Here is a 13,307-nt window from a genome sequence, read left to right as displayed (position 1 = left end):
CATCCTGATGAACTCAGTCACTGTATCCGTGTATTCGTCAATGTTATTCTCAGAGGCTACCCGGAACATATCCCAGTCCACGTGATGAAAATAATCTTGAAGCATGGATTCCGATTGGTCAGACCAGCGTTGAATAGACCTTAGGCAGAATTCAAACAGGAAGTATCCGTGCTATATGAAGGGAGGAGCAAAATTGAGTCGTGATAAGATTTGCCGAAGGGAGAGCGGGGGAGAGCCTTGTAGGCATTTCAAAAAGTTGAGTAGCAGTGGTCCAATGTTTTTCCAGCGCGAGCACTACAGTCAATGTGTTGGTAGAACTTCAGTAGCTTTTTCCTCAAATTTGCTTTCTTAAAATCCCCTGAGTCAATAAATGCGGCCTCGGGATATGTGGTTTACAGTTTGCATAAAGTCCAGTGTAGTTCTTTGAGGGTGTAATAATATTCAAAAGATAAATACGCAACGCAGAGGACTAGAGGTCAAGAGGGAATTAGTGATCAATGGAAATAGTTGTTTCTTTGAAGATTAATGTGTCAGGGACACAGGAGGAATTTCAGTCCTGGACTTATAGCTACATGTGTCGCGCAGTGGTCTAAGACACTGCATCGCAGTGTTGTGGCATCACTACAGTTACTCTAAATCGTTGAATTTTTCTCCCTGATTTGCTTTGGGGTCTGTGTTATTGAAGAATAACATCAACTGCTAACAAGGGCTGTCGTGGTATTGGCGTGAGGGGGAATATATACGGCTGTGACTATAACCAAAGACAATTCTATTGGGAGGTAATACGGTCTGCATTTGATTGTGAGGTATTCTAGATTGGGTGAACAAAAGGACTTGAGTTTCTGTAGGTTATCACAATCACACCATGAGGAGTTAATCATGAGATTCACCCCGCCTTTCTTCTTCCCGGAGAGTTCTTTATTCCTGTCTGCGCGATGTACTGAGAACCCAGCTGGCTGTATGGACGTGGACAGTGTGTCCCGAGAGAGCCACGTTTCCGTGAAACACAGTATGTTACAATCCCTAATGTCTCTCTGGAAGGAGATCCTCGCCCTGAGCTTGTCTACTTTATTATCCAGACACTGAACATTAGTGAGAAATATACTCAGAAGCGGTGGATGGTGTGCACGCCTCCTGAGTCGGACTAGAAGTCCACATGAATGCCTCTGGAATAAGTTCAATTGCCCTGGGGGGGTACAAAAGATTCAATTCGGAAAAGTAGTATTCCTGGTCGTAATGCTGGTGAGTTACCGCCACTCAGATATCCAAAAGTTCTTTCCAGCTGTATGTAATAACACAAAACATTTTCTGGGTTAATAATGTAAGAAATAACACACACACACACAAAAAATACTGCAAAGTTGCTTAGAAGCTAGAAGCAGAGCTGCCATATCTGTCGGCGCCATCTTACTCTGTATGTGCTTGATACCATTCCACTCACTCCACACCAGCCATCATACTCCAGTCCAGCCATTATTATGAGCCATCCTCCTCCCCTCAGCAGCCTCCACTGATGCACACACACACAAACACCCTATTCTCTGGACCAATACATTTTTTTAAACCTTTATTTAACTAGGCAAGTCATTTAAGAACAAATTCTTAACGGCTTACCAAGAGGCAAAAGGCCTCCTGCGGGGATGGGGCTTTGATTAAAAATATAAATGTAGGACAAAACACACATGACGAGACACCACAACACTACATAAAGAGAGACTTAAGACAACAACACAGCATGGTAGCAACACAGCAACAACACGGTAGCAGCAAAACATGCTAACAGCATAAACATGGTACAAATATTGTTAGGCATAGACAACAGCACAAAGGGCAAGATAGAGACAATACATCACGTGAAGCAGCCACAAGTGTCAGTAACAGTGTCGATGAGTCTTTGAATGTAGAGATGAATATAAAACTAATCGAGTTTGTGTTTTTTGTAGCTCGTTCCAGTCGCTAGCTGCAGCTAACTGAAGAGAGGAGCAGAATGTGACTGGCAGAATGGGTGTTGTGGAGGATTAGAATGTGGAGGATGAGGGTTGCAGTAGGTATCTCAGATGGGGGGAGTGAGGCCTAAAGTTGTTTTATAAATAAGCATCAACCAGTGGGTGTTGCGTCAGGTATACAGAGATGACCAGTTTACAGAGGAGTATAGAGTGCAATGATGTGTCCTATAAGGAGCATTGGTGGCAAATCTGATGGCCGAATGGTAAAGAACATATAGCCGGTCGAGAGCACCCTTACCTGCCGATCTATAAATTACGTCTCCGTAATCTAGCATGGGTAGGATGGTCATCTGAATCAGGGTTAGTTTGGCAGCTGGGGTGAAAGAGGAGCGAGGTCTCCCGAGTGGCGCAGTGGTCTAAGGCACTGTGCCACTAGAGATTCTGAGTTCGAGTCCAGCCTCAGTAGCAGCCAGCCACAACCGGGAAACCCAATTGGCTCAGCGTTGTCTGGGTTAGGGGAGGGTTTGGCCAGCAGGGAGGTCCTTTTCCCATCGTGGACTAGCTACTCCTGTTGCAGGCCGGGTGCAGTGCACGCTGACACGGTCGCCAGGTGCACGGTCTTTCCTCTGACACATTGGTGTGGCTGGCTTCCGGGTTAAGTGGGCATTGTGTCAAGAAGCAGTGTGGCTTGGTTGGGTTTCGGAGGATGCACGGCTCTCGACCTTTGCCTCTCCCGAGTCATTACGAGAGTTTCAGCAATGAGACAAGACTAACTACCAATTGGATACCACGAAATTGAGTAGAAAACAGGGTAAAACATTTTTTCTTTTTTAATTGTGATTTCGATAGAGGAAACGAAGTCTAGATTTAACCTTAGCCTGTAGCTTGGAGATGTGCTGAGAAGGACAGTGTACTGTCTAGCCATATTCCCAAGTACTTGTATGAGGTGACTTCCTCAAGCTCTAAACCCTCAGAGGTGTTAATCACACCAATGGGGGGTGGAGGAGGGGGGGATTTGTCAAGAAAGCTTGTTGGACACTAAGAAAGCTTTATTTTAGAGCGTTTAACACAATATCCGGGGAGGGGCCAGCTGAGTTTAAGACTATCATCTGCATATAAAATGGATGAGAGAGCTTCCTACTGCCTGAGTTATGTTGTTGATATAAATTGATAGGAGCGTGGGGCCTAGTATCGAGCCTTGAGGTACTCCCTTGCTGACAGCCAGTGCCCGAGATAGCAGATGTTCTTACTTTACACACTGCACTCTTTAAGAGAGGTAGTTGGGTACCCAGGCCAAAGACCCCTCAGAGACACCAATTTTCCTTAGCTGATCCACAAGAATAGAATAGTGTACTGTATCAAAAGCTTTGGCCAAGTCAATAAAAATAGCAGCACAACATTGCTTAGAATCAAGAGCAAAGTTGACATCATTTAGGACCTTTAAGGTTGCAGTGACACATCTCTAACCTGAGCGGAAACCAGATTGCATACCAGAGAAAACACTAGACATCAAGCAAGCCAGACAGTTGATTATTGACACGTTTTCCCACTAAGATAAACAGGGCAAGATAGAAATTGGCCTATAACAGTTAGGATCAGCTTGATCTCCCCCTTTAAATATAGGATGCACCGTGGCTGCCTTCCAAGCACTGGGAACCTCCCCAGAGACAGGTTATAAAGGTGAGAGATAGGCTCTGGGATGATAGAGGCTGCAACCTTATAGAAGTAACTACCTTTGGCCTTCCGGATACCCTGAGTGCACTTATTTCTCATTTGCCTGAACGACAGCCAGTCAGCCTGAGTTTGCATGTGCTGAGCCGTTCCCCAAATGGTGTCCTTGAGGTGGAGCAACTCTGCCAGATCACGGTTGAACCAGGGGCTGAACCGGTTTTACTCTATTCTAATCAATACCACTCAGACAATGCTCTTCATAATAGTTATATATTTCTTAATTCCGTTATTTTACTTTTAGATGTGTGTATTGTTGTGCATTGTTAAATATTACTGCACTGTTAGAGCTAGGAACACAAGCATTTCAGTACATCTAATCAATAAAATTAGAGTAGATGTCCGTCCTCCCTCCCACACGGTCCTGGAGCACACTTGGACTGACCACTACCCTCACCTGTGCCCAGCTGATCCTGCCATGGCGTACACACACACACACACACACACACACACACACACACACACACACACACACACACACACACACACACACACACACGGAGATGGAAAGAAGGAGTATGTGTTGCAGAAGAATGCAGTCACGTTTTCTTCTCTGCGAGAAAACAAGTCAAACAATGACTCTGAAAACATCTGTCTACTCTACCGTAATGAAACCTTCTCTTTTGGAAACGTGAAGAATTCAAACCGGGCTGATGATTATGTAAGTTCAGTGTGCTGCTGTGTCCCTATGGAGAATAAAACCATCAAAACACCACCAGAACACACACACACACACACGTTACAATCTGACCTGGGGCAGGGGTGAGGGATGAGGGGTGCAGGGCAGGGGTTAGCTTCCCACCAAATAAACAAACATTTCCAGGAACCTGAGTTGAGATCTAATTAGGCCTAATTATTTATGTTTATAACAGCATCACAGTGTGACCAGAGAGGGGAACAGGATAGTCTGGTGCCAATCCGTCTTAACAATGACCTGCGCTGTTCTCTATTGCTCTGTTCTGCTGTCGCTAATATGGAAAAACACACTACACGTCTTCAAAGACTAGCTGCCTTACTACCCAATGATGTAAACAACACTAAAAGGTAGTGTTACATAATAATCAGAACACACTGTGTGTTTCTGTTGGGATCAGATGTTTCTGGTAAACAATGTTAGACTCTGTTAATTAATACCAACACAGTCTGTGGGCTGGGCTCTCTGTCTGAACTCTGCCAGTGCTGGGGTGTGTGTTGGGAGCACACACACGCTCACACACACGCTCACACACACACACACACACACACATTCCATTGTCATATTTCAAAATAATTTGATATACAATGTGTTATATGATTTCAGTGAGTACAGTAATACTTTACCCCTCAATGAAAGGTGCCATGTTTAAATATGAGGGCAAGCAGTTCAACACAGGTAAGTCATATTATTCACCATTTTCAGTATTGGTCCATTATGACATCACAACTACATAAGCACAGAATGTCATTGTAATTCTATGTGAGCCAGCCATGTCACAACTGATCAATACATTCCAAACATTCCCTTTGAACATTCTGGGGACTGAATACTGAACATAGAACACCAGTATCAAGAAGACAATCTCAGATTCCACCTGAGACATAGTTATTACAGCAGACCACCATAAAATATAGAACGTGTTACTAGACGAAAACTTGAGGTTGCAGGAAAAGGTGCGAAAGATGACACTGTCAATCTCATTGATGCTGAGGATCATCCTGCAGCCGCTACAAGAAGACAATGCTTCAATAGGGAACCTTGATGCTGCCAGTACCAACTCCCTTCATCCTGCCCCACCATCTCAACCCAGGGCCACCGAGAAGCTTCTTGAGCTCAACCAGAAGGTTCATCCCACCTCGCATCCTTCCGACAGAATCCCAGTACTGGAGTGGACTGAAGAAAGAGTGCTCTGCAACAAATTGCCAGTTTGAAGGCAGTGGAAAAGATTGTGACTGAGGAAAGTAAGCCACATCCTCCTTCCAGAATCACGGTACTGCAGAAGAGTGCCATCTGCAATTGGATTTGTTGAGGACTGCATGTAGCTCCAACATATCAGCAGACAGGGAAAGCTAGTTTTCCTCACATTCGGAAGCCACTGTGACCCATCGAGACCAAAAGGTATCAAACCTGTGTAGTGAAAGACATCCTCCTCCATAGTGCTAAGGCATTGAAGGCAGTCCATGGAACCAAAATGGCCACCAAGACGCCATTGCCTTCCATTAGATCCAGAGTCACTGTGCCTAACAATGGTCCCAAGAAGGAGATATTCCGGCCAGTCACACCAGAGAGCAACCCGCGTCCTGCTTTAAAGTTCAGAAGGCAGGTTGTGAAGAAACATATTCAGATCAAGACTCAGACCCTAACTATACAGGATCTACTGACATGCCCTGATAAGATGGTATTGAAAGTCTTCTATTACGAGGCTGACCAGTTGATGGCATATCTGAAGGCCAAGCTGATCAGTGTCACCCAGGAATTGAACATGATGAAGAGTGGAGCCAAGATGGACACTCAGGCTTTGGAGGAGAAGAAAGCAAAGGAACAGTTCAAGGCAAAGGTGGAGAAGTACATCCAGGAGATTTTCCTGGTAAAGGTGGATTCTGACCTACAGGCCTGCCATCATTCACTTTTAACTGGACTGTGTTTACAGGCAGTAGCAACAGCGTGACTTTAGATCATTAGAACACATTCGCCAAAAGCCACAAAATACACCTGAATGGACTTCTGTAAATACCTCGGGTGTCCTCCTACATTTAGAAACTTCACAGTCCTATTGATCAAACAACCCTGTAAAAGGCAGGTTCTATTGCCCTCAGTTGCTTATGCACATCAACAAGATCAACAACTAATGCTAGCCAGAGCGAGATTGGCTAAAAATCTAACGAGGGAACATTAGATAAACACTATCAAGCTTTTTAGTTAGTTTGCCGTCAAAACTGCACTGATAAACAATGGGGAACAGTAGCCTGCTCGTCCTTCTGCAGCTTGCCTGCCAATGCATGCTTGTCCCAACCCACAACTGAATGGGAACTTGCCTGCTATGTCCCTGTATAATGTCCACGTATGTATATAAGGATGCTGTATATATCATTAACATATTAAAACAAAAACAGGGAAATCATATTTGTCCAGCCTTTGCTGCTATACTTGCAGATCTGCATAATATTCTGCGACTCAAATCAAAAAGTATTTAATAACTCTAAATAACAAAAACGTAGGTTATTATAACATTTAAACATTTGCATTGCATGGCTCACTGGTGCAGTTGAATGCAGCATTGCTGTTTTGTTTCAGGTTTAGTTTTATGGTTATTCATTGTCAAGCTTTAAAAACCAAAGCCAGACTGCGACATTTTAGTAGCCAAGCTAGGACTGTGGCATGTGTCTGTACGCTGTAAATCTGACACATGAAAGCAGTGCAGCTGAAGTTGAATTCACCCATGCGAGCACATCAGGCTGTAACTAGTAGATGAGTCATTTATACTCGCTTGTTTGTCCTATTCGGACCGCGGGCCTTGTGTTTGACACGTGGCCTATAAAACACGTTATGACTGACGTGTGATCATTGCGCCTGCTAGTTTGATTGTATTGACATTCCCAGCCGTAGTTATGTCCTCCCATTTTTGTTTCAAATATTGAGTCATTGAGGCAGCAAACAATGTGTCAGACCAGCTGTGATTTACAACCTGATGGCAATATTTTTTGGACTACCAAGAAATGTATCGGTGAATGAAATGAATCATGCATTGAACTGCATCCATATAGTCTGCCAACAATGCCTTAGTGTGCTTCATGGAAGTCTGAGTAAAATATAACCTATTTTTAAAACCTCTTATAAAGTTGGTTTAGGAATTTGATATTTTTTACTGATATGTCTGGTTGTTTCATATCTGCAAAGTAGTTAAAATGCTGTCAGTTCCACATTAAATATTATACCACTTTCTGACCTAGTTATACTATTCTTTACAGTGCTATGCCTCTTACACCGTTTAAGATAGAAACTTTAAAACTTGCAGACTAGTCTGGAATAGTGTGTATGTATACAGCTTTTTGATACTATTTATACTTTTAAAAACTTTTATTAAACTTCATCCACTTCTATGGGGTTTCTTCAACATTCTAAAGCTTCCATTGTGACATGACTTCCAACATTCCAGTCACTGAATGCAACTTGACACAAATCAGCTACTTTATCCACAAATTAGAGCATATGAAATATTCCTATATTTCTCTGCTATTCAAATCCGAAATCAGTTCAAAAATATATTCTATTAATCTAACGATACAGCTGTTTTAGTAACCGCATAAACGAAATTCTCTAACTTTTTACAAACAACTGACATTTTTGCCCACTTTCACAGCACTTTAGACAAAACATTAAGTGTGTGACATCTCGGTCTACTTCTCTGCTATTCAAATCCGGAATCAGAACAGAATTATCTGATACTAGGGCTGTTGCGGTGACCGTATTGCCGGCAGTCATGACCGCAGTAAAATTCCACGTGACCATTCACCGTAATCTTCTCTTATGCACTCAGGACGTGTTGGTAGTATCCAACCCGCTAATGGCCTGGTACTCAGGGCTCTATTGTCCTTCTAAAACACTGACATCAATGCAATCAAAAATCACATCAAACACTTATCAAAACACTATCGTGCTTTTAAAACTCACCTCACTGTAATTGATCAATTTGAAGAAAGAAGTTCGTATAGAACGTATAGGCCTAGGTGATGCTGTTGGTTCATTGATTGTGCAGGGTGGCTTACAGAGTTAGCCTACAATAGTGAATTTGTATTTGATTTTGAATAGCCTAGTAATAGGACTTTTAAAAATAATTTCATAATTAATAGGGTGACACATTTGGCTACCTTCAGCTGCAGAATATATCATCACCGTGATTTTCCATCTCCTCCCCTTTCTCCTTCATTACTTTCTCAAGCAAGCAGAGAGAGTAGCTGTCAACAGTTTAATGAAGTATGTTTCGTTGTGAAAACATGTTACTTTCGACGTTCCCGACAGATTTCACTTGGTTTCCCAAATTAAGCAATTGGTAGCTGCAGGAACAAGGTTGGGGAGCCCATGTCATACAGAGTTTGGTCGGAATATCACCTGTTATGCAGTGAGAGGTTGCATGCTCCTCAAACAGTGGTTGCTGCATGCAGTGAAATACCCGGAGTAGCCTACCCTAATGAACAGATGGGAAAGCAGCTTCCATTCGCTATTCGACTGCATAAGCATTTGACATGTATTTTTTTCCCTGCCCATTTGATAATGGACCATTCTAAATCTAAACTAATTTAACATATTAGTAAAGATAATATTAAGAACAGTCTGAAGGGTGATAGGGTCACTTGATGAGAGAACAGCTGTGCAGCCTCAGGCAAGGAACAGCCTAAGCTTTTTTTGCGACTTTCTCAAATCATCAAAAGCCTATAGTTGCATCATGCAGCCCATAGAATGTCTTAGAAATCAAAACATAAGGTTTGTATCATTAACAACTAAAGTTGCCAAATAACTCTAAATGTAGCATAGCCTATAGGACCGGTTCCAAATGATCACTTTTACGCTCAATATAGCATTCATATGCGCACCCGCTGCAGAACGGGAAAAATAGCCTTTCGATTTTATTCAGCTAAGTTCAATTATATTCTTCTTACTATCAAATCATATAAAATAATGACATGGGACTTATAAGCATATCTTGTCTGCTAAATGAACAAGCCTACAGCCTGCCACATAGCCAGATAACATACAGTAGTAGGCCAACTCCTATTCATCTGAAATACATTTACTTCATATCACGTTTCTTTACCTACCTAAAATAATGAATGGATTTATTGTTATGGTTTATATTAAAATGGATTTATTAGACTTGTTAAAATGCAGATGTTCCAAAGGCACACAGCAGCAGCTTGTACGTGTGGAGGCCTGAAGATGCTAAATGTGTGAGACCGGCAGTATTTTGCTTGACAATAATCGTCTGACAGATTTCATGAATGACCGCCACAGCCCTATCTGCTACCAATCAAAAGTTACAACTGTTTGTTGGTGTTGAGTGATGAAAAGTAACTAGCTAATATCAGCTAACAGCTCATTGTTATTGATTACAAAGCATTTCAATGGCAAAAAAAAGGGCCATAGACTAGAATGGTAAAGAAATCTAAAATTCTAGACCCATCTCCTCTTTCACCATTTAAGCTATCAACTCCAAACCAACGCTGACATGTTCAGACTGACCCTACTTAGATTGCTTGTCAAAATAGTTTTTATAGTATTTACACCTTTTTGAAGTACAACCATTTAAAATAAATAAACATGGGTTTGAATGAGAACAATAGGAATACAGATGTAGCTATTCAAAATGGTCCTGCTCCTTAGCCAATTAAGAAACAAGACCAACTTTAAAACATTCAGGCTATCCTAACTTCAAATTCTTTAGAATCTTTATCATATATAAACATTTGCATAAATTAGCATTAAAAAAATAACTCAGCAACAGTAACTCTTGACCTGTTCAAGCTAGAGACACCAAACCAACTTTAAAATGTTCAGGCTATCCGAACATCAAATTCTTTAAAATGTTTATCAACTATAACGAAATAAACTTTCATAAATTCGCATAAAATAACCTCCCACAGTAATAGCTCTTGAACCGTTCAAGCTAGAGACACCAAACTAATGTTCACATGTTCAGGCAATCCTACCCACTGCCACAAAATACCTTCCAAGAGCTGAATGAAGCAAGTCACACTTTTCTTAATGGATTTCATTTTCTAATTTATTGTTGTGATCACATGTAGGCCTATTTGAAATACATACTGTATTTTGGATGCATTTATTCAATTTAATGGTGTGTAAAGTGCCTTTAGAGTGCCTGAGCTGTTCATTCGTTTGCCCATCTGATAACGAGGAGGACCACGATGGAAATAATTCTGTTGACTTTGTGATTTTTATTCTTGACCATTTTAAATGTGTGTAGTGTTGTATTTATAATGACTGAGGAAACTCAATGTATTTTACATTTACCAAATTAATAAACAAATTAGGATAATTACTTCATTCAGGTGGAGACAAAACATCGATTTGGGATAAGTGAGGCCAGTTCCAAGCTGAAGACATGGGAGCACTGCGGCCGGTGCTTTCATCCCAGCCGCCTGGAGAAACACAGCGAGGTCTGTGCCAAGCTGTCCTCCAAGAGCTCCAGATGAGGGGGTCTTTGACAGCCCCAAGCACCAGCTCAAGGGCACCGACTATATCAAGCAATACGTGGTGTGATGCACCAAGGGTCTGTCTGGAAATCACCACTCTTTTGTATTTTTTACTGAACAGACAGACCAGAGACAAACCGGAGACAGACCGGAAGAGCAGCAGGGTTGGGATTCTAGAACAGATGTGGTGGGCATTGGCGGTGACATCAGGTCAATCGCTAGAACACCTGTTGCCCAAAAGATTACCTCTACCTTGGTATCAGCGAGGGTTCCAATAAGAGGCATTATATCCAGAACCATCTAAATCAACTGTGCTCAGCAGTTCCACAGAAACATACAGTGAGGGAAAAAGGTATTTGATCCCCTGCTGATTTTGTACATTTGCCCACTGACAAAGAAATGATCAGTCTATAATTTTAATGGTATGTTTATTTGAACAGTGAGAGACAGAATAACAACAAAAAAATCCAGAAAAACGCATGTCAAAAATTGTATAAATTGATTTGCATTTTAATGAGGGAAATAAGTATTTGACCCCCTCTCAATCAGAAAGATTTCTGGCTCCCAGGTGTCTTTTATACAGGTAATGAGCTGAGATTAGGAGCACACTCTTAAAGGGAGTGCTCCTAATCTCAGCTTGTTACCTGTATAAAAGACACCTGTCAACAGAAGCAATCAATCAGATTCCAAACTCTCCACCATGGCCAAGACCAAAGAGCTCTCCAAGGATGTCAGGGACAATATTGTAGACCTACACAAGGCTGGAATGGGCTACAAGACCATCGCCAAGCAGCTTGGTGAGAAGGTGACAACATTTGGTGCAATTATTCGCAGATGGAAGAAACTCAAAAGAACTGTCAATCACCCTCGGCCTGGGGCTCCACGCAAGATCTCACCTCGTGGAGTTGCAATGATCATGAGAACGGTGAGGAATCAGCCCAGAACTACACGGGAGGATCTTGTCAATGATCTCAAGGCAGCTGGGACCATAGTCACCAAGAAAACAATTGGTAACACACAACGCCGTGAAGGACTGAAATCCTGCAGCGCCCGCAAGGTCCCCTGCTCAAGAAAGCACATATACATGCCCGTCTGAAGTTTGCCAATGAACATCTGAATGATTCAGAGGACAACTGGGTGAAAGTGTTGTGGTCAGATGAGACCAAAATGGAGCTCTTTGGCATCAACTCAACTCGCCGTGTTTGGAGGAGGAGGAATGCTGCCTATAACCCCAAGAACACCATCAAACATGGAGGTGGAAACATTATGCTTTGGGGGTGTTTTTCTGCTAAGGGGACAGGACAACTTCACTGAATCAAAGGGACGATGGACAGGGCCATGTACCATCAAATCTTGGGTGAGAACCTCCTTCCCTCAGCCAGGGCATTGAAAATGGGTCATGGATGGGTATTCCAGCATGACAATGACCCAAAACACACGGCCAAGGGAAGAAAGGAGTGGCTCAAAAAGAGGCACATTAAGGTCCTGGAGTGGCCGAGCCAGTCTCGGCCACTCCAAAATCTGTGGAGGGAGCTGAAGGTTCGAGTTGCTAAACGTCAGCCTCGAAACCTTAATGACTTGGAGAAGATCCTGCAAGAGAAGTGGGACAAAATCGCTCCTGAGATGTGTGCAAACCTGGTGGCCAACTACAAGAAACATCTGACCTCTGTGATTGCCAACAAGGGTTTTGCCACCAAGTACTAAGTCATGTTTTGCAGAGGGGCCAAATACTTATTTCCCTCATTTAAATGCAAATCAATTTATAACATTTCTGACATGCCTTTTTCTGGATTTTTTTGTTGTTATTCTGTCTCTCACTGTTCAAATAAACCTACCATTAAAATTATAGACTGATCATTTGTCAGTGGGCAAACGTACAAAATCAGCAGGGGATCAAATACTTTTTTCCCCTCACTGTATGTAGTTCTTCAATAAAATAATGAACCAAAGAACTCATAAAAAAAAATTGTCAGATTTGTTGATGGTTCAGAAAAGCAGAGGAAATTAACAAATATTAACAAAAAAATGAATTACGTCTTTCGTTCATAATTTCAAATATAAGAGTGTAGACTCATGACCCCCATCCCAAACACACATACACAATGTGCATACACACTTACTGTCTGATTTTGTCACTTCCAGCTCCAAATCTGGGTCCAGTTGGTCCCCTCCTGAAAGAAACATACAAAGAATCTTTAGCTCCACATATACAGCACTGGATAAGAAATAGGTGGTCAATTCAGTCACACACACACTCATGTTTTACTCACAAGAAGAAGTCCTCCTCTTCATCAGAGTCTTCCTCCAGCAGGTTCCTCTGTGAGGGGGCAAAGGTTAGATGTCAGGGGTCAGACACACCACCACTGATATGGAATACAATGACATGGTGGCAAATCAAATCAATTACATGATCATTGAGAAACCATGCAACATCTAATCTATTTTCTG

At 42.1% G+C, this 13,307-nt stretch overlaps 1 protein-coding gene across 8 annotated transcripts in view; it reads right to left on the bottom strand.

The window, feature by feature from the left end:
* Positions 1 to 13,307, bottom strand: part of LOC115158465 (vesicle-associated membrane protein 4) — a 35,280-nt gene that overhangs the window by 9,498 nt on the left and 12,475 nt on the right. For all 8 annotated transcript variants that reach the window (XM_029707439.1, XM_029707440.1, XM_029707442.1 and 5 more), the window contains 2 exons: positions 13,130 to 13,176; positions 12,980 to 13,030 (listed from right to left, as the gene is read on the bottom strand). In XM_029707439.1, the coding sequence (XP_029563299.1) occupies positions 12,980 to 13,030; positions 13,130 to 13,176 (98 nt within the window). The remainder of the gene's footprint in view (positions 1 to 12,979; positions 13,031 to 13,129; positions 13,177 to 13,307) is intronic.

Source organism: Salmo trutta, chromosome 22, assembly GCF_901001165.1.
Source record: "Salmo trutta chromosome 22, fSalTru1.1, whole genome shotgun sequence".
Taxonomy (NCBI): Eukaryota; Metazoa; Chordata; class Actinopteri; order Salmoniformes; family Salmonidae; genus Salmo; species Salmo trutta.
The sequence above is the reverse complement of the archived record's forward strand: the minus strand, read 5'-3'. Positions and strand labels throughout refer to the sequence as shown.